We start from the raw sequence: 20,905 nt of genomic DNA on the forward strand, positions 1-20,905 counted from the left end.
ATGACAGCGGGCCGGCCGGTCGGCGTGGTGGCCGCGCCAATAACAGGGCTGCTCGGCGCGCACCGCTCCGGCGCGGCCATTACGGAGACACAACGGCCGGCCGGCACGCAGGGAAGCCCGCCGCCGCGCCGGTACGGCGAACGGCGCCGGCCGCACCGCCCCTGGTGGGCCCACACTCACACAGAGACACGAGGGTGCCACAGGCGGCGGGGCCGGGGGCCGGGACCCACCCTAGTCTCAGAGCCCCTGATGGGCCCACACACACAGTGAGAGACACGGGGAGTCGGGAGAGCCACTGACGGCAATATCAGGGCCTGTCTTAGTCTCAGAATCGAGCATCTCCCCCAGAGGTGCTGGCCAGACGGCGACCCGATAAACAGCGTTCCCAATGCGCGTTCATTTGTCTCATCCGTCCACAATTGAACACCTGCAATTTAGCACGCTCACAACAAAGAAAGCATGCGCACATATATTTCCCAAAATAACGATATATGCCCGATGATTGGGATATCGAATATCCCAATAACAGAGTCGTCCTAGTATAATGGACTTCTAGGCTGGCACAGGAATGTGTTGAACGGGAGGCGTCCCCTATCCCACTGGAGGCCTACTAAAGCTCCCTCGCACACGACTGAAATCGACTGGTGCGTCCAGTGACTAGAATGGCTACTAACTACTGGACACCACGCACCATTCAACACTGCCAGACATGGGCCCGGCCCTCTTCTCGTTCCCACATGGACACGCGAAATACTTAATAACAGTAAACAGATAATTTATAGTTGGTAAGCACCAGCTCAATGCAATAGGAAAATAGAATGTAGTTTGAAGCCCCATTATAGAAAAAGCACAAGGGAGATTGTTCCTCAGATACAAGTATAGAGCACGTGGAAACGAAGCAGTTACTCCAGCCACCAGTCTTCTGAGCCTCAGGAGTTAAAAGGGAGGGAGGCACATCGACACTACAGACGGACAGATCTGCCCGTCAGTCACTGACGGCAGCCTATCAGCCCTCACGATAGTCGTCAGCCCTTCACGGCAGCCAGACAGCCCCTCAATCCGCGGGGGTCTGCCTGGTACAGCACACGAGCAGGGCAGCCCGAGTCCACTGTACGGGCCTCTTGTCTCGGCCTGGCTGTTCCTGACGGATAGACTACCGGACAGACTGATTGACAGACTGGTGGACTGATTTACTAAGAGACTGACCAGCTGACAGGCCGTTCGCCTCTGACTGACCGGACCGTGCTCCGTGCCCGCCGTACGGTCGGTCTATCTCAGCAGCTGGGTCTTCAGCTCCTTGAGCAGCATGTTGCCCACCACCATCTTCTCGCAGTTGACGGTGACGGTGACGGCGGCCCCGTCTCCGGCGTCGGCGGCCGGCAGGCCCACCGTGATGAGCACCAGCGTGCCGGACGACATTGTCTGGCCGGCGAACCTGTGAGCAGCGACAGCAGCGCGCGTCAGCGAGGAGCGAACACGGGGTAACAGGCGGGCATCGGATAATGGATATCCACACACCACTCGTTGGCTTAGAACGAACACCGCCTCTTACCAAAGCCTGAATCCGTCCCCCGTGTCTGTACCCGCCCCTCCCTCCTATATCCCGATTCCCGACTCTCACCTGAGCTGTCTCTCGTTGTCCCCGGTGTCTGAGGAGAGGGCCGCCACGTTGACAGCAGCCAGCACCAGTTTCCGGACGTCGCTCGGGGTCGGACAGCAGGCGGGCGTCACAGAGCCGCCGGCCTCGTTCATACCGCGCAGCTGGGCTGGAAGGGCGAAAAGGGGGTCATACATGCAGTCATGGTTGAACGCTAGACACTGCAGGAATTGCCTGGAGCTGCATACGAGCTCCGCTCTATTCACAACAGCGCCACCTGTCCCTCTCACTCGACCGGCGCCACCGTCAGTGTCGCTGCAGCTGGTGAGGACTGGAGGGATGCAGGTGGCGCTAGTTCGGCGGTGCTGGTCCCCACTGCAGACCCATACCGGCAGGTTCCCATCCGCCTGTGTCCCTGCCCCGCAGTGATTTCTGCTTCGGTGTAACGGTTCCCCACTGAAATCTGATTGAAACATGCTCTAACTAACCTCTGCGCCGCTGGAACAGGTCGTCACTCATGGTAACGGGCCGCAGGATCTCCCCCATGGGCGCCGCCAGGCTGACGGGTACCGTGCGGCTGCCGCCCGTCACAATGTCGAAGCGCGCCGCGTGCGTCGAGTCGCGGAAGTCGACCCCCAGCGTGGAGCCCACGGTGCCGCCGGGAGCGAGCAGCGACACCGGCGCGAACTCGTGCAGAGTTAGACCGGCCGTCAGAGTCTGTGGGGAGAGGGGTGGGTACGTCAGAGACTGGGGTTGGTGCGTCAGTCGGCAGGGGACGTGATCAGTGGCTAGGGACCGGCACGTTCGGGTCAGGTGCCAGTGACCGACATGACAGGACTGAAATCAGTAATACAGGACCAGCACCTCAGCTGGTGCACAGCCAATTACTGAATTTGTGAATTTGTGCAACTCAAAGGGATAGCAGTAGTAACTCAGCTACAAGGCATCACAGTTACAGTTACATCATCACAGTCAGGGGTGATAGAGCCAACCATATTTCAGCATTTCACTCAACTGCTGAAGCCGAGGTACAGCGGCTCGCCAGCCGCCGAGGGCCCGCGTTCACCCACCTTCTGTCCGACGTGTATGTCGGTCATCTCCTGCTGGGTGGTGTTTGTGAAGCTCAGCTCCACGGAGGTCATAGCGGCCGAGTAGAGGTGCGGCGCGCGCGTGTACCGGTAGCGCACCTGCAGACCCGAGCCCGTGATCGGGTTCACCAGCTCACGGTACTCGGAGGGCACGAACTGCGCCGACACCAGCTGAAAACGGACGGGGGACAGTGAGACCAACGGCAGGCGGTAGAAGGACAGACCACCGAGGGACCAAAGAGGCCGGATGGCGGGGGACGGGGATAAAGAACGAATAGAGAATTCGTGGCACGGGCGGGAGGATGCGAGAAAGACCACTAGGGGAAAGGGCACGGCACAAGATTACATTGTGGTGTTTCGTGGTTCATTCTCACTACGCAGCTTTGGAGAAACACAAGCATTCGTCTTGCATACATGCTTGCAATGCATCACATTACTACGTAAATTTCAGTAGTAAGCTCTCCCTGCCTCTCACCGACTATTCATCTCACCTCGATAGTATCCGCCTTGGCGGTGGCGGGGGCGGCTCCTGACGCCGCCACGGGACTCAGGAGGCCGCCCAGAGAAGGCGTCAGCAGCTCTGTACCCAGGGGCGCCGGTACTGCGGGGACGGGGGACCGGCGTCAGTCTACCGCACACCGCCGCCGGCCAGAGCGAAACGCAATAGCTAACAAACAGCGCCATACGGCCTTAGCCGTTAGAAATATTACACTGTGTGAAACCAGCCGCACCATATTCAGGCATCCAATCATTTTATGTTCAATGCTCATTTAGTTTAGGCACATAATTATAGTGGCCAGAAAAATGGCAGCGTGACTCAAATGGAGGTAGGCATAGACCTCTGGTGTACAGACATAAAAAATTATCCAACACATTATTAAAAATAAGTAAAAACATCAAAATGCAAACATCAAACACATAATACAGCAAAGAAACTTACCTTAAATAATATGTCTTCATAACATATTTAAAAAGGAAAAGTCCCGCTCACGAAAACAAAACAAGACAAAACAAAACAAAGCAAAAGACCGACCAAACCTGTATTTACAAATCGACATAACAGGCGATAATCATGTATCCCCGAACAGGCACGTTTGATACTCCCTCCGAAGGCACGAGCAGACACATTCCGTCCAGCATTGCCGAGCTAAACAGCTCTAGTCCACCCGCCCGCCAACCCCATAACCATGCAGATATGGGGCATTCCACGATAGATCGACCAAAGCTGTGCACCCTCATATTTTATTTTTCGCTCAAAATTCGTCTAGAGGGTTGTTTTGGGCCGGAAAGCCAGCTGTGGCGATGATTTTTTTTTTCGACGAACGGTTAACGAGATATAGCCTCGGGCAATTTCTGGAGGTCACGCTTCAACCCTATGTTTGGCGGCTCATAACTAAAAAACTATTGACTTTTGTATAAGGATAACTTTATGTCTTACAACTCAAAATCAACCAAGGAAACTTTTGGCTATCTCGGATTTTCGATTTTCGAAAATTTTGGTCACGTGACCTCTTGACCTATTTTTTGAAGAGTGACCTTGACACTTTCCCACCTGAAAGTTAAAATTTGGTCTGATGACGATTCAAGCCTTATCAATGGTCGTTCATATGCGACAATAAAAAACATGGCTATCGGCCTGCATTGACCTCAGGTCAGGTCATCTTTGTGACCTGCCCATTATAAGTCAATGGCAAAAGTACCGGCTAGGCCACTAAAACGCATCGGACTGGTACAGTTACTTCATAATCATACCATATTAGGTTATTATTGATCACTCTGGTGCAATTTTGCATCAGTGACCCGCGGAAAGGTCATCCGAGGTCACATTATGACTCACGACATTCATATGCCTTTTATGTCTATATCTTTTGATAGAATAGGTATAGGGATTTGGGAAACACATCAATTAGTTCACTTTGGCCAGGCGCATCATGCCATACGCAGCCTTATATGTTAAGGTCATTTCGTGACCTTGACCTAGGGTCAAATTTTGGTCAAATTTCATATTTGACCTTTCGAAATAAAAACTTATACAATTCGATCCGACTGGAAAAAGCAAACACGATGGCGCTATTTTATACATCTGACTTCATAAACATAATAAGATATTGGCGAAAAACGTTTTTATTCCGTGAAAAATGTTTATTTTCAGCCAGATTAAATAACAATATTTTGGCGTGGTAAAGGCATTCGAGGTGCATAGACACGTTGGCGTAAGTACTTGTACCTAAGCAATTCACGCTCATATGACTCGGTGTTGCGGTCATTTCTACAGGTACCAATCTAAAAAAAAAAAAATAGCATAGGTAGATATGTGATGATCAGCAGTTTCGTACATTTGGCATGAATAATAATCACTCACATAAAACATTTTCCTATGTACACCCTAATCGGCACGCACGGCACACAGCAAACCGACAACATATTCACAACAACACAACACAACATTGGTCCGATCCAACAGTGCAACTTTCCAAGCTCGTCTACTTTGTATGTGCTTATCTAAGACACTTTGACTTCCTTGCCCTCCCGATCTTCTGAAAGCTCGTGGACGCGGACTGTGGTCAGGTCAACTGGACAGAATCTGTGGTACTGTCTCGTCCCCTTCACAGTTTTGGCCCTGGCGAAGCGAGCTTGTGAGTGATTTATGTGAGTGATTATTATTCATGCCAAATGTACGAAACTGCTGATCATCACATATCTACCTATGCTATTTTTTTTTTAGATTGGTACCTGTAGAAATGACCGCAACACCGAGTCATATGAGCGTGAATTGCTTAGGTACAAGTACTTACGCCAACGTGTCTATGCACCTCGAATGCCTTTACCACGCCAAAATATTGTTATTTAATCTGGCTGAAAATAAACATTTTTCACGGAATAAAAACGTTTTTCGCCAATATCTTATTATGTTTATGAAGTCAGATGTATAAAATAGCGCCATCGTGTTTGCTTTTTCCAGTCGGATCGAATTGTATAAGTTTTTATTTCGAAAGGTCAAATATGAAATTTGACCAAAATTTGACCCTAGGTCAAGGTCACGAAATGACCTTAACATATAAGGCTGCGTATGGCATGATGCGCCTGGCCAAAGTGAACTAATTGATGTGTTTCCCAAATCCCTATACCTATTCTATCAAAAGATATAGACATAAAAGGCATATGAATGTCGTGTCATAATGTGACCTCGGATGACCTTTCCGCGGGTCACTGATGCAAAATTGCACCAGAGTGATCAATAATAACCTAATATGGTATGATTATGAAGTAACTGTACCAGTCCGATGCGTTTTAGTGGCCTAGCCGGTACTTTTGCCATTGACTTATAATGGGCAGGTCACAAAGATGACCTGACCTGAGGTCAATGCAGGCCGATAGCCATGTTTTTTATTGTCGCATATGAACGACCATTGATAAGGCTTGAATCGTCATCAGACCAAATTTTAACTTTCAGGTGGGAAAGTGTCAAGGTCACTCTTCAAAAAATAGGTCAAGAGGTCACGTGACCAAAATTTTCGAAAATCGAAAATCCGAGATAGCCAAAAGTTTCCTTGGTTAATTTTGAGTTGGAAGACATAAAGTTATTCTTATACAAAAATCAATAGTTTCTGAGTTATGAGCCGCCAAACATAGGGTTGCTGCGTGACCTCCAGGAATTGCCCGAGGCTATATCTCGAAAACTGTAGGTCAAAAAAAAAATTATCCTTGCCACAGCTGGCTTTCCCGCCCATTTCTACCCTATACACCAATTTTGAGCGAAAAATAAAATATGAGGGTGTCAATTTAATTTTTTTTTGGTCGATCTATCGTGGAATGCCCCATATAGTATTTTATAAATATCTGCAGACCAAACTCCCCAACAAGTTAATTACAATAAGTGGCACGTAACCGGACGGAGAACCGTACCGGTCCATCCCGGCACTCCCAACTGGGCGGCCCAGGACGGGCAGAGCAAGTATAGACATGCAGCCCAACGAGCAACTGAACCATGCAGCGTGCTACCCGGGACTAAAACGTCACAGAGTGAGCCGTGATTGTTGGACAGGGTTTGCGATACTGGTAACAAATGGCTGAGAACTAATGAACGACAAGTACTCTGCACTGCAAGGTGCTCCGAAAATCGCAATGTTTTAAAAGGCTTGAAAGTTAGTTCAGGAAAAAAGAATGTGGAAAAAGTCACTTGCTCTCATATATAGGACTCATTGTTTAATAACGAAAAGCTACCATCATACAGTTAAACTTCTATAAATATAGTCTACAATGCCTCTAACTAATCAATAGTGCCTTTGTGGGTAGAGCTTCAAAGAATCTAGCAAAATTAACACTTCAATCTCAAATTAATCATTTCACGATACCATCTTAAAATAGCAAAACATCACATGGAATTAAAGATACGAATAGAACAAAAAGGTTTAATGCAAATCTCTTTTCTCCAGCGTGAATAGTAGTATCTGCAGTCTGCACCACTTGTCTTTCAACTAACCAATTAATTTACTCTTCTTCAGAATCTTCTACATAAGTAGTAGCTTTTGAGACTGCATCCAAAGCAAACATTTCAGGGCTGGGCTAGCGCGGCAGGCTCCTTTGCTGATACTGTGTGCACTTTGTAAAGTACGCGAATGTTTCGGTGTCGTTGATAAAAAAGCTCACCTCGCTGCATATGTAACTTGCGTGTAAATAGCATAATTGATAAAGATGGAAAAAAATCTGATGGCAGCAAGGTGCGGGGGAACATAAAAAGCTCAAGGGACAATTCGAGATGTGTGTGTTCGTTAAAACGAAACTCCAAATAGCAAACACTGATCGGACAAGCGCATTCAGCTTAGCATACCATCTCAGCATACTGCCCGAACAGAACTGAGCAGAACAGAACGAACCAAACAGACCAGAGCGGGCTGGCCGCTGTTGGGCTAAACAGACGAGCTGAACTAGCCCAGTTCAGATCAGTTCAGCTCAGCTAGGCAGCCCCAGCGGCCCGCCCGACATCCCCGACGAGCGCAGCTACGGTACCCCGCGGCGGCCCGGCGCGGCCCGGTGCGGTTACAGACCCGAGTCGAGCTCCAGCAGCAGATCCACGCTGTTACCACCGCCGCCGCCGGCCGGGGCCGGAGCGGCGGGAGGCGGGGCGGCCGGCGCGGCGGCGCTGCTGGCGCTGCCGTCCGACTCGGACCCGGAGTCGGACCCGGACCCGGACCCGGAGGTGGACCCCTCCTCGTCCGAGTCCTCCTCGTCTGAATCGCTGGAGGAGGCCTGCGGCGGGCGGAGCGCCGACACGCCGCGGGTCGGCGGCGGTGCGCGCGCCCGCGCCTGGAGGAGGCGGAGCGGCGATCAGACGACACAAGGCACAGACGGACGGATCAGTTGTTGAACGAAACGGTTAACGACAGACCGACACTTTACGCATGCACGGTAAGACAGATACACGGCATAGGAGAACACTTCCACGGGACTAAATAAACTCCCCCGACAGCTGCTGAGTCTATCGCTAGCCCCGCCCACCTTGTTCCGTGCCGGTGCAGCGTCCTCCGAGCTGCTGCTCTCCCCGGAGCTGCTTTCTCCGCTACTCTCTCCGCTGCCGGACGAGCTGCTGTCGCTGTCAGAGTCCTCAGACTCTGTGGACGTGGGAGACGGCACAGGGTCAGTAATTAGCGAAAATTATGACTCCTTCACCAGCACCACCTACCTACAATAGACATACGTACATCTGTGCTGAGTCGGGTCACGCCGACTCACTCACAGCCGGCCTAAGAAGTCTCCCCTCCCCACCATCCTCTCTGAGGACCTTCCCTCACCCACCGTCCTCTAAAGAGTCCCTCCGAAACCCACCGTCCCCGGAGAACCCTCCCCTATCACCCACCGTCCCCGGAGAACCCTCCCCTATCACCCACCGTCCCCGGAGAACCCTCCCCTATCACCCACCGTCCTCTGACGAGGAGTCCGAGTAGAAGCCGCGCTGCCGGGTCGGCTGAAGCGCCGGCTCGGGCGGCCGCTCCGGCAGAGGCACCACGCTGTTGCGCACCGTCGGGTCGGGCGCCTCTGCGGGGAAGCTGGCCAGCTCGCGGTAGCCGGTGGCGCGGGCGTTGATGTAGTGGGACAGCGAGCCAAGCTGGAACTGGTCACGGTCTGTGGATGGATAGAAAGTTTGGGGTAAGTCGTTGACACATACCGCGGACAAACGCCGAAAACACACAAAGGGAGAACAATAAAATTATATTAGCTGTTGGGTTCTATTGCACTTCCGTTCAGCCATTGCAGAGCCCCAGCCGCTCATCCCGCGTTCACCTTTGAAGCTGCTCTCCAGGCGGGGCGCCGGTTTGGTGGCCATGAAGATGCGTCTGGCGTACTTTCCCAGCCGCGAGTTGGGCCCGTCGGCCGGGAACACCAGGTGGCGCATGAGGCGGACGCGGTCGCGCAGGTCGTAGCTGGGGTCGTAGCGCGCCAGGCTGTAGACGTACTGAGCCAGTAGCTCCGTCTGCTCGGGGTTGGTCAAACACAGCTTCGAGGCCAGATTCACGATCTGCAGCTTCACAATGTCCTCCTGGAGAGAAAGGAATGACGTGAGCGAAGAGCCGGCACCACGAGATCCACATCATAGAAGCATTGCTCTGGGTTGGCAAGATGCACACTGCGCACCGGAGGTCAACTAAGGGACGTCCATTATTCAAAAAAGGTCACAGTGAGATAATAAGCACAATATCATTAGCTGAAGACAAAATGAGTCGCGGGAACCGGCATAGTGTCCACCCACCTCGTTGATGAATGTTTTGGCCATTTTGCGGAGGACGTCGGGCGCGATCCGGGGGATGCGGTCGCAGTACTCGCCGATCAGCCACAGGATGCTGGCGCGCGCCATCGGGATCTTGATGTGGTCCACCAGCCTGGCGGAGGGCAGGACGGCGTCAGCAAAAAGTCAGCACACATCCAATCCTAAGCTTGAGCGCTCAGCATTAACATCCACGAATGACAGCTTCCGTTTCGCCCAGTCACCCCCAATAGGGTGTGCTATTGGCGATGCAGAGAAGTAGCCATCCCAACTTAACGTGCGAGCGAAAGGGATAGGGATCATAGTCTCTTACCTGGCCATGTGGCGGATAATCTCCTTGTGTTCGCCAGGCTGGGTCTGAAGGAGCTTCTTGATCACTACCACGCTCTCGGCCACCACAGACTCTGCGCAGACGACAAAAAAAAAAACGTCAGACACATAGACATAGGCTAGGCACAGTGTTACGGCGAACTCTTCATAGACGAGAAAAAACGTCAGAGGCGCATACTTCTCTGATCATCTCTGTTGACACATATCGTCTCTGTCGGAGAGGAGCGCCACCAACCCCTGCAGGCAGGTCTCACGTACCGTCTCTGGAGCGTCACGTTCCGTATCTGTTGGAGAGGAGCGCCACGTACCGTCTCTGTTGGAGAGGAGCGCCACCAGGCCCTGCAGACTGGTGTGTTGCGTACCGTCTAGTCTGAGAAGAGCGCCACGTACCGTCCCTGTTGGAGAGGAGCGCCACCAGGCCCTGCAGACAGGTGTCGGTCACGTCGGCAATGTTGGAGGCGCACCGGCCGATGGCCTGGATGGTGGCCGCCACAAACGTCTTGTCGTGGCTGGCGATGTACGTCTGGAACTCCCTGTGAAGTCAGTGAAATTGACTGGTGAGCGGGGATGGGCAGTGAGAGGGGAAATATTTAATTAAAAAAAGAAAGAAAAAAGCTGTAATAACTTCTATTTGTTGGAAAATTTAATACACCCAAGTCTTGTTAAAAAAGAAGTGTGCTAGACATAAAAGAGGACTTGCTGCTTGCAACGTGGTCACCAGCGGGCTTCTGACCTGAGCACGATCGAGATGCTGGACTCGGTGGCCAGGTTGGTCAGAATCTCCAGCTTCAGGATCTTGATATGGCTCGAGTCGCACGATCGGACGAAGAAGCTCTTCAGGTACGGGTCGAACATACCCTGCGAAACACGGGCCCAGATCAGTTAATTCACTCACTAAGCGCTTCCTGGCAACTATACAAGCAACTTCTAGCACTCCTAAAATTTTCCAGATAGTTGGTAGCCGACTGGGGATAAAAAGTCATCATCTACATGTAAGCGATGCCCAAAGCATGCCATCAGCTCCAGAGACACTGGTTAGTCATGAAGCTGCATTTATTTATGTCGAGCTAACAGATCGCGTAATACCCATTAGTTTAAGTCCTTCATAAGTGCGGTGTGCAAAAGTACGCCGACATCTGAGAGCCCAGTGATAATTGAGGGGCAGTAGCGGACCGAGTCACGCCGCCGCCACCCGCGTGGTCAGCGCTGGTCCGACACCTAACGCTGGAGGCTGTCAGCCGGGAGCTACAAACGGTATCTGGCTACTGATGGTCCAGACTGTCAGCGTGCGATCTCCGCCTGTCGCTCTGCGATGTTTTTTTTTTAGCTCTCAAATACTTACCCTGACCTGGGGGGTCACAGCAACGGCAGCAGGGATAGAGAAACGGAACATCAGAACAGCACACGAGGCATGGCGTTTGCGGTATCCCAGATCCGGCTGGGAGGCACACACCACGGCATGGCATGGGAGGCACACACACACACACACACACACCACGGCATGGCATGGGAGGCACACAGCACCGCAAGGCGAGGGAGGCGCACACCACGGAACGGCAAGGAAGGAACACCCGGGACGGGAGCAAAGAGCACGTCAGTCAAGCAGCACACCGGCGGCATATTGGACGAGCAGTGTTGCACACTTGCACAGCACACCGGGCGACCATGTGCTAAATAGCAGAGCGCACAGGCGTTGATTGTCAGATCTCTCAGACCAAGCGGTCTCACGGCACACAGGGACAGCGGCCGCAGCCCGCAGGCGGACCCATGCCGGGACGGCGGCCACCCCACAGACGGACCAGTGGCCACCCCGTCTGCCGGGCGGAGCACTCACCTTTCGCTGCGTGGTCATGGAAGCGATGCAGGTGAGGACGACGCTCTGCACCTCACGGTGGGAGCGCAGCAGGCGGATCATCGCCTTCGTCACGAGGCTGACCTCCGAGCGGGGGGCCAGGTGATGGTACAGCTGAGCAACGCCCATCACCACCTGAGGGTCACAGGTCACAGGTCACCAGACAATTCACCGCCCACAGGTCACAGAGCTCACAGGTAACCGGCTGCCACACTGGAAAGGTCCCAAACCGACAGATCACTACCAGAAAGGAATGAAACTTCCTTCTTCAATACTACCCAACCGAAATGTAAGCGATCCGTCAAACAGTCCCGTTTTCTCTCTCCCCACCAAGTACCCATCTCTCCCCACTTCGTCATGCACTCACCGCGGCGTTCCGGCTCTGCAGGAGCGGTTTGGTGCTCCTCAGCAGAAGCGCGTGATCCTGGTCCATCACGTACGGCTTCCGCTTCTGCCCCTCAGCGTCGCTGCCCTCCGACTCCGACTCCGACTCCGAGTCGTCGTAGAACGGCCGCTCCGGCTGGTCACCGGGGCCGTCCTGAGGGAGGGAATAATACTGTCACTGACGAGGACGGCGACAGTACTCTAAGACACCCATGGAGAATGTGATAGCACACTGACAGAATGGTAACGCTGTCAACGACAGGAGACTTCGGTCGCCACTCGCCACACGGACATTACATGAACTACAATCAAAAGGGAAACACAAATAAGCCTCAGCCTGATAACCAATGACAGGGTCACTCCTAACGAACCGTGCCAATCCCCCTCCCCCGGGCGGGCGGCGGGGCTCACCTGCAGGTTGGGGTCGATGAACTGGGTCCTGGCGTAGTGGGTGAGCATGTTGATGATGATCACCTGGCCCCACTCCTCGATGTCCACCAGGACGTTGCACAGCTTGCGGAAGTTCTTGTGCACCAGATCAATCCGCTCTGGACACACCTGAATTCAGACAGGCAGAATGATCGACTTTAAGGACACTGAACATTTGTAGTTACAGGCAGACTGAGTGTTCAATGCCCAGTCCAACAGGCAACTCATATTCAACGTAAACTAAAGACCTTGCAGACTGTATGCCACGAATCCCCCAAAACCTCGACACTGAGCAGACAGCGGGGATCATCCCCGGCAGCATTACTGACCTCCTCAAAGGCCATGACCGCGGATCCGACCACCAACGTGGTGCGATCAGCCAGCAGCTTCTCAATGACCGTCACCAGCTCCTCCTTCTGGTCCGGGTCCAGGCTGCGGCAGACGGACGCCGCAGAGGTCAGCGAGCACACAGAACATGGCACACAGACTGACACGACACGCCGGGCGCCCAGAGGTCAGTCGGGACACTACACACTACACGGGCTGTATCTCACCTGTAGAGCTTGGGAATGGCGTGGGCGGCCGTTTTGCGCACGTAGGGCGACATGTCGACCACCGAGTCGTTAATGGCCAGCATCATGATGGGCACGATGACGGGCACTCGGATCGAGGAAAGCACCCGCAGCGCGTTGGCCCGGATCAGCTGGTTCGGGTCCTGTGGCGGCGGAGACGGGAGGGGTGTCAGCCAGTCGGCGGAGGGGGACTGCTGGGTGAACGGCAGCTGTGAGCTGGGTCTGCGGTGCCGTCTCGGCAGGGCTCGACGGCCCCTTCTCCTCCCTCTCCCACACCTATCCCACAACGCCAATGAACCACCTCAAAAGGGCAATGCCTCTCCTTTCCTTACATGGTGTGCTAGATATCTCCCCTACGCTGACCGCGGTACCTCCCTCTGCATCACGCCCCTCCCCCCCCCCCCCCATTCACCGTACCTTGAGGGCGCGCTGGAATGTGGAGATGGAGAGGAGCGCCAGGTCCTGTTTCTCTTCTGCGTAGCGCACCAGGTACGTGTACACCAGCTTCTTCACCTCAATGTTCTTCGAGACAACGTTCTTGACGACGGCCGGGAACAGGTCGGACGCGTCCCGACCCTTGGCCACCATCTGGTAGGGTAATAGAAGTAGAGCAGGGTTAGAAAGAGTGAGTGGGGCAGACACTGGGATATTTTTCATCAGGCATCCCTGAAACGGGTGGGTTAATTAGTTCGCACATATACAGAAATCCTTGCTGAGGTTAATGGTCAAATACATAAACACAAAACATGAGCAATACAACACAAATGAATAGAACAGGCCGGTCCCGTAGCTCAGTCGGTGGAGCGTTGGACTCAGCGTGGTGAGAGCACGCGTTCCCGGTTACAACAGTCCGGGTTCGAAGCGCGACGGGCGCTTGACGTTTATGGGCCTCCTGACAGGTGTGGTTGCGGTTGGTAGCAGGTCGTAGCCAAGCGAAGTCAGTGAGGGGACTGGCCGTGCGAGGCTATGTGCGCACGTTAAAATTTGGACTCTAAATTCTGCCATAGAACTGGAATTGCGTGATCAGAGGGTAGAGGGCAGGGTCAAAGCAACAAGTTTCGCTTAGCTCTGTCCTTGTGAATCCTTCCAATCAAAAGGTTCGGACTAAATTTATAAAAAAAGAATGAATAAAACAATACAAAATGGTGCAAAATGACGATGTTTCTGACGGACAATCAGATAGTCAGTGATGACGTCACTGGAGTCAATTGACGTCACACTTACCCCGATGATGCGCTTCATGGCCTCCAGCTTGAGGTTGTCCTTGCTGGAGTCCAGCATCTGTTTCAGGTCGTCATGTCTGCCGGCAGGGCGGTGGTCAGGTTGCAACACAGAGGACAGTCAAATGACGTCGACAGGACAGGCTATAAACCACGATTGGGTCAGTTGCGGAGACCGAAAGTTCGAGACAAAGACACGCATCAACCGATGGTCTTCTGACTTCTGAGTGAGACTGAGAGAGACAGCGAGTGCGAGACAGAACAGACACATCGGTGCTCCACAGCCAGGTAGGTCGACACAAGTCCGAGACACAGACGCACATATAACGGTGGTCTACGGAGACAGGAGTATGAGAGCTACGATTGCCGGACGAACCGTTTGAAGTCGGCGCTGAAGAATCCGGCCGGGGTGGCCTCGTTGCCGTACTCGATGTCGCCGCCGCCGCCGCCGCCGCCGGCCGCCATGCCGGAGCGCACGTCCGCGCCGAACCCGGCCGCGCCCACCGAGGTCGCCATCGGAGCGATCTGGCGCGCACACGACACGAGCTGTGAGGGCGGCCATCACAGCGGGCGCTGGGACGACGGCAAGTTCAGATTCCTCAATACCACATAAGAGAAAGCGGCATGGTATGATCACATGCCTTAGACTGCCAGGAAGTTCGAGAAAAACGCAATAAGTTTATGTCCATTCAGCTTGACTATTTACAACAATTAATTGCCGATGGTTAAATGGGAGGTTACAGGCTCAGGCACTCGCTACCTAGAGCTTATCACATAGCACTCACCATCCATCCAGGTCACCTCACCTTTGCCCGGTTCATCGGTAACAATTAACACCAAAAGTTCAAAGAGCCGCAGTAGAATATGGCGGCATAGTTCTCACCACTCTATCTGTTCAAGCGTCGCTCGCCATTCCCAGGTACCCTAGCTTTGCATAAATAAGCTGGCCATCGCTAAACGATTACCTACCTAGTACCTACCTGTTTTTTTTGTTTTTTTTTTAGTACCAATGTCACTATCATGAGTGTCACGACACAGAGACATGTGATTATCCCCTTGACCAAAATGAGTATTATTGTGTCATTGTGTTAACCCGCGCCGGGCCGGGGGTGTTTGAACACCCCCCCCCCTGCAGTTTTTCGCAGATATCTCAAAAACGGCGGCGCAGAGCGCCGCCGTTTTTGGCACACCTGTTCGGGCATCTTTTCCGCACGTGTTGTGAAAATTTCAGACCCAGGTCGCCTTAGGTCAGGTCACCAGGTCACGCCAAGTGAAGTGACCTCACCTCAGAAAAAATAAGAATGCTCGTCATAGATACACCGATTGATCGATTGCCTTGAAACTTTCAGCGATTGATTAGAGCAGCATTATCTATAAAATGGTTATCTCGGAATTTTGATACCGGTGACCTAAGGTCAGGTCAATTTTGCGGCCTCTCCATTATAAGTCAATGGGAGAAAATTGAAAAGCGCCTGTTTTGCACCAACGCTATTCTAGACACTCTCAAATATCGAGATGTAGGTAAAATTGACACACTGAGCCGGAAAATGGCAACTGTGATCCCTGGTTATGTCCCCGAGGTCATCTCTGGTCACGAACAGAATCTAACAGTTTTTCGATGTCCCCGAGGTCATCTCAGGTCACGAACAGAATCTAACAGTTTTTCGCTAATAACTTCTGATAGAGGCGTGCTAGAGCGCTGAAAACGCCTTAAATGTGTTCGGCTCGACGTTGCAGATCGACTGATATGCAACATGACCTTTTCCGGTCAGGTCATGACCTTGACCTGAGGTCAAATTTTCAATTTGACCTTTCAAGGTCAAATTATAGTTCATTCGACGCGTCTCGACGAGAGGAACATGATGCTGGCAAAAGTAATGTCATGGCTTTTTTTAGTCAAAAGTTATTGCCGAAAAGGCGTTTTTCGTAAAAACGGCTATTTTTGGAGTTTTTGCCCTCTGGAGGCTAAACCGTTGACCTGAGGTCAAATCTGAGAACATTACCAGAAAGGTCTGTAAAAGGGCTATCGAATGCGCTTTTCCGCGGCGCTGTAGCTCTGTCGGTTCCCGAGATAGCCGTTGGCAGTTTCCAAAATGTTGAAATAGTCAACATTTTACCTTTGGTGAACTCTGGTGACCTGACCTTTGACCTGACTCAAAAAACGACAGAAGTGTTTTCGTCCTTATTTTGGACGTTCTTTCGATTGCCGCTTACCGCGTGTCGCTACGTGACCCAGGAGCCGAGTTAGAATGGGGGGTGTTCAGACACCCCCGGCCCGGAAGCTCAGAGCACCGGCCCGGCGCGGGTTAAAGAGTGTTAGAGTGTCATTGTTAAAACATTTCTCAATTCTCCCTGTACTGATAGCAACCCACTAGTCTGATATGTACGTACAATGGACACTGCACACTAGGGTATAGCTGCTAGCATTGATCTTTTCTTGGACACACTCATTCAGCAGTCAGCACTCAGCACTATGATCCTCTCAATATCAGGGCTTCCGGCTTGGTCATTCCTCTCTTGAACAATGGCTACTTTGATACCCAAATAGTCAATTTCTGGCCAAGCTTATCACTGACTAGCCCTGTGATAGGGCAGTGTGATGTGATTATGTGGATTACCCATATGCTAAATGGTAAAGCACTGTACAGATGACCTTTCAAAATAAGTATCTATGTACAGATATGTTTAAAAGTATGCATGCAACCTGCAAAATACATTTTGTTGAAGTACGTGGAACAGGTGGAGGGCAAGTAGTACACTCCAAAAAAGGTGGTATATTCCAAACGCTTGTTCATTCACAATGAAATATATCACTTCCCTTTACCCCCAGACTGGTAACATGTTACTCATAAATTTTCTTTTGGTGTACATACCTACTTAACTTTGCTAAGAAGATATAAATATATGGGGATAGCTGACTCATAAGTGTAGCATCGGTAGGTACTAGGTAGGTAACATATAAGCTATAGAACACATGTCAGAGAAGAGCTCTAATACAAACATGCACATGCTGGGGACAAAGTATCTAAGAGCATAAGACAGCAAGTGAGTAAGCCAGTAAGGGAGAGGAAAGAAAGAAGAGCAGGCCGGAAGAGAAGAACAGAGAAGAGAACACAGAAGAGAGAAAATGTAAATATATAAAAAGAAGAGTGCATGTGAAAAAGGGGCACGACACATTTGAAACAAGATTGGTATGAGAAAAAAGTGTTTCATAGACATTCAAAAGACAGAGTAGAAAAATGAAGACAGAAAATGAAAGAAAATGCAAGTAGTTACCCTTGGTAGCATTTTGGGATCCCACATCTGTGGTAGGTGAAGCTTGGTTTACAAAACAATGCTACCAATGAAGTGGTTTCTGAAACAATGGTCAGTGCACATAGTGATATAGCCACAGCCCACACCACAAGCAGCCAAAACCAAAAACAACTCAGGTGGAAAACACAGATGCTGATATACATACACACATGCAAATCAAAATGATAAAGTCCAGGATGTGTTTGTACATTTCACATTCTAATTTGCAGAGCATTCCAAAGTTTACATGAAGGTGTGGTGACACCTCTTCATATTGATATTATAATAACTACCCATGTGCACACACCAATGCTAATGTGGCAAAATAAAAAATGCCAGCCATGTTTAAAGGGTAAATATTTACTTTAGGTCCGCAATATTTTTTTTAAAGTATATGTTACCGTGTTATAAAAATATCCCATGGAAATCGTACACATGTCTCAAGTCTCAAACAGTGTTTGTCAAGCAGGTTCTTGAACCCATTCAGGGTTGGAGCAAGAACTACTTCGGCTGGCAGTGAGTTCCAATCAATGACTGCACACATGCTCCCGTAGCCGTTGAATTGAAATTTGCATTTCCATGGACAAAACAAAGACGTCATTTTTTAAACAACTTAACTTCACCCAGCAATCTGGCTGGCCTGCAATAAGTACATTTTATTGCTCAGGCTCAAAGCAAGATAAATCAAATCTGAAAAGTAAAAAAAACAGTCTCACCTTGACCTTTTACGTTTCACTCAAGGGCCAGGGCTACATAAATCCCCCAGGCCAAGTTCTCACCAAATTATCACCACATATAGGTTGTGTGCCTACAATACTTAGGTACTTTAATTGAATCAAGGCCACAAATTCAATGATTATGCTAAAATATTAAAAAAATATAGTCCACATCGTCCACATACCCTTTCGGAGACACCCCGGTAAGCAATCACGACAGGAATGGCGCAGAAATCGTTTCTTTATGCCGCAATCAAGGTCTCAAATATTTCATTGCTCGGTTAATTAATCCACTGCAAAAAAACTTACAGAACCCAAACATCAAAACATGTTGTGAATTCTGTACTTCCGTCAATATTTTGTATTCACGGGCGTAGGAACGTCATGAAAAGTGGGTGGGCCACCCTGTCAAGGGGCCTCCTTTTCCAGGGGGCCTCCTATTTTCAGGGGCCTCCAACTTTTGCCTCGTCCTGCTGGCTGCTTTCAAGTATGACCTCCAAATCTAGCTTCTGAGATCGGGCAGATGTACCCAGGGGCTTAACCGCTTAAAGGAAATAGTTCACTTTTTAACATGGGTTTTGAACTGGAATAGCAGTTCCGTAGCTTAGGCTGAGACGAGCATAAATCAGGAGCTTTTACAGCCCAACGATCACCCTAGGCAAAGATATTCTATTTCTCGTCCCGAAAAAGGTGTCTTGCGTTGAGGATGTGTGCCTTGCATATATTTCCATCCAGTATGAAAAGAGCATGGGTCCCGAAAATTCTTCAGAAACTAGAGAAATTATCTACGAGAACTCTAGAGAAATTCTCGTACTGATCAATTAGGACATTCAGGGGAACATTATCAGATCGAGCAGATCGCCCAAATGCCGGTGGCTGCGATAATTTCTCTGTTTCTGAAGAATTTTCGGGACCCATGCTCTTTTCATACTGGATCGCGTGTGCCTTACAGAAACTGAAAAGTTCTTCCTATATCAAAATATAGAAAAAAAAATCTTTTGTTATAAAAAGGTTTTATTTTCTTTGCTGATTATTTTGAACATAAAAAAATCATAAATCGTTGCAAAAAAATAATTTCGTGAAAGTGAACTATTTCCTTTAAGCGAACTGTGCGGAAAGTCCGCACCATTTTTAAAACTTATCCCCCTCCGATATTTTTAGAATCTATTTGCCGCAAACGGCGCATGACCACTGAAAACCCTTACACAAATGTCTTCCTCGTTTCCCAGGTGCCCCCATTAGCTTCATAGGCGCCCTCTTTGGCATATAAGCGCCCTATGTATAGTCATCAGAGACATCCCGATGTGTCCCACAGTCGCCCCGTTGTCGCATTACAATGTGCGCTTATCATAGGCGTCTCTCTTTTATGGACACTTGAAGGCGCCTCTCTTTGCCATGCCGGCGCCCCTGTTTCTTATGAATGCACCCCCATGGCAATGGCATTGATCAATTGCATTGCAGACCTCTATTGCATGTGGACGCCCATATATGTAGGCCTCAGAGGCGCCCCTCGTTCGCATTGAGGCGCCCCTATGGGCTTCATAGGCGCCCCTCTATTGCATGTACATAGGTGTCCTACTGTCTCAGAACCGCTCTCCTTTGGCATGCAGACGCCCATCTTTCGTAAGGAGGAGCCGCTGTGGTTCTTGAGACGGCATGGTGCTCCTAGACGCAGATGGGGCTCTCGGAGTCGACAGTGTGGGACCTTCAGTCGCTGATGGGTGCCCGCCAGATGTGAACCCTCGGAGACGCCGGTATGGGGCCCTCAGAGATGCCGGTATGCCGGCCCTTAGAGACACCGGTGTGGAACCCTCAGATACTTCAGTGTGAAGCCCTTACCATTGCTGGTGTGGAGCTATGAATGCGCTGGCTTAAATCCCTCAGAGGCCGGTACATGGACATTAGAGCTCAGCGAGAGCTTGTGTGGTGCCTTCAGTGGCCTTGTGGAGCCGTTAGACATCAACATGGTGCTCTCAGGAGCCGGTGAGTCCTCAGAGTCACCGGTGTGGGACCTTCAGAGCTCCGAGATACTGGTGTGGGGCCCTCAGAGGTGTCGAAGTGGGTCCTTCAGATGTACCTATAGAGCCTTGAGATGCACAGGTGTGGTGGCCCTCAGAGGCGCCGATGTGGGGCCCCCAGAGCCACCGATATAGGGCCCTAAGAGACACTAGTATGGCCCTCAAAGCCGCCGCTGAGTGGCGCTCATTAACACTGGTGTGGAGCCATCACAGGCGGGTGGAGCCGTTAGAGGCCGGAAAGGGCTCTTAGATGCCTACAAGGAGCCTTCAGAAGCCGGCGTGTCACCCTTATGGGGATAAGCGTGTCTTCTTAGGAGCCCTTGAGGTGCTCTCATGAGCTCTGTGGGGCCCCACCGAGCCGAACATGGCCACGGCCAGTTGCCGCCGCATGGCTCTTCGGACTATCGTTCTCAGGGGCCTCATCTGCCTAGTTTGAATAGAGGGGACTCTCAGACCATCAGTCTCGTGGGCCTCCTCTGGCTAGTATAAATAGAAGGGCCTGTTAGACCATCAATCCTAGGGGCCTCCTCTGGTTAGTATAAATAGAAGAGCCTCTCAGACCATTAATCTCAGGGGGCTCCTGTGGACAGTATAAATAAAAGGGCCTCACAGACCATCAGTCTCGGGGGCCTCCCTAGAAAA

At 51.1% G+C, this 20,905-nt stretch overlaps 1 protein-coding gene across 7 annotated transcripts; it reads right to left on the reverse strand.

Annotated features, from left to right (window-relative positions):
• Positions 1-456: 456 nt before the first annotated feature.
• On the reverse strand, positions 457-18,483 carry LOC122388450 (AP-3 complex subunit beta-2-like). Of its 7 annotated transcripts, none has more exons than XM_043379541.1 (24): positions 18,431-18,458; positions 17,512-17,590; positions 14,612-14,760; positions 14,240-14,315; positions 13,433-13,603; positions 12,998-13,158; positions 12,773-12,875; positions 12,426-12,572; positions 11,998-12,168; positions 11,613-11,765; positions 11,121-11,126; positions 10,512-10,636; positions 10,169-10,311; positions 9,762-9,852; positions 9,434-9,563; positions 8,968-9,223; positions 8,605-8,808; positions 8,185-8,297; positions 7,734-7,992; positions 3,177-3,286; positions 2,668-2,856; positions 2,086-2,314; positions 1,622-1,766; positions 457-1,435 (listed from the first exon to the last, which is right to left on the reverse strand). In XM_043379541.1, exons 2-24 carry the CDS (start codon positions 17,536-17,538, stop codon positions 1,270-1,272), a joined length of 3,324 nt encoding a protein of 1,107 aa, XP_043235476.1. In that variant the 5' UTR covers positions 17,539-17,590; positions 18,431-18,458; the 3' UTR covers positions 457-1,269. The 7 variants fall into 7 exon arrangements, with proteins under 7 accessions (XP_043235476.1, XP_043235484.1, XP_043235494.1 ...); XM_043379549.1 differs by having other exon boundaries at positions 18,246-18,436; XM_043379559.1 differs by lacking the exon at positions 11,121-11,126 and having other exon boundaries at positions 18,431-18,478.
• Between the last annotated feature and the right edge of the window lie 2,422 nt (positions 18,484-20,905).

The sequence above is a fragment of the Amphibalanus amphitrite genome, unplaced genomic scaffold (assembly GCF_019059575.1).
Source record: "Amphibalanus amphitrite isolate SeventyFive unplaced genomic scaffold, NRLGWU_Aamphi_draft 000018F_arrow, whole genome shotgun sequence".
NCBI classification, from domain to species: Eukaryota; Metazoa; Arthropoda; class Thecostraca; order Balanomorpha; family Balanidae; genus Amphibalanus; species Amphibalanus amphitrite.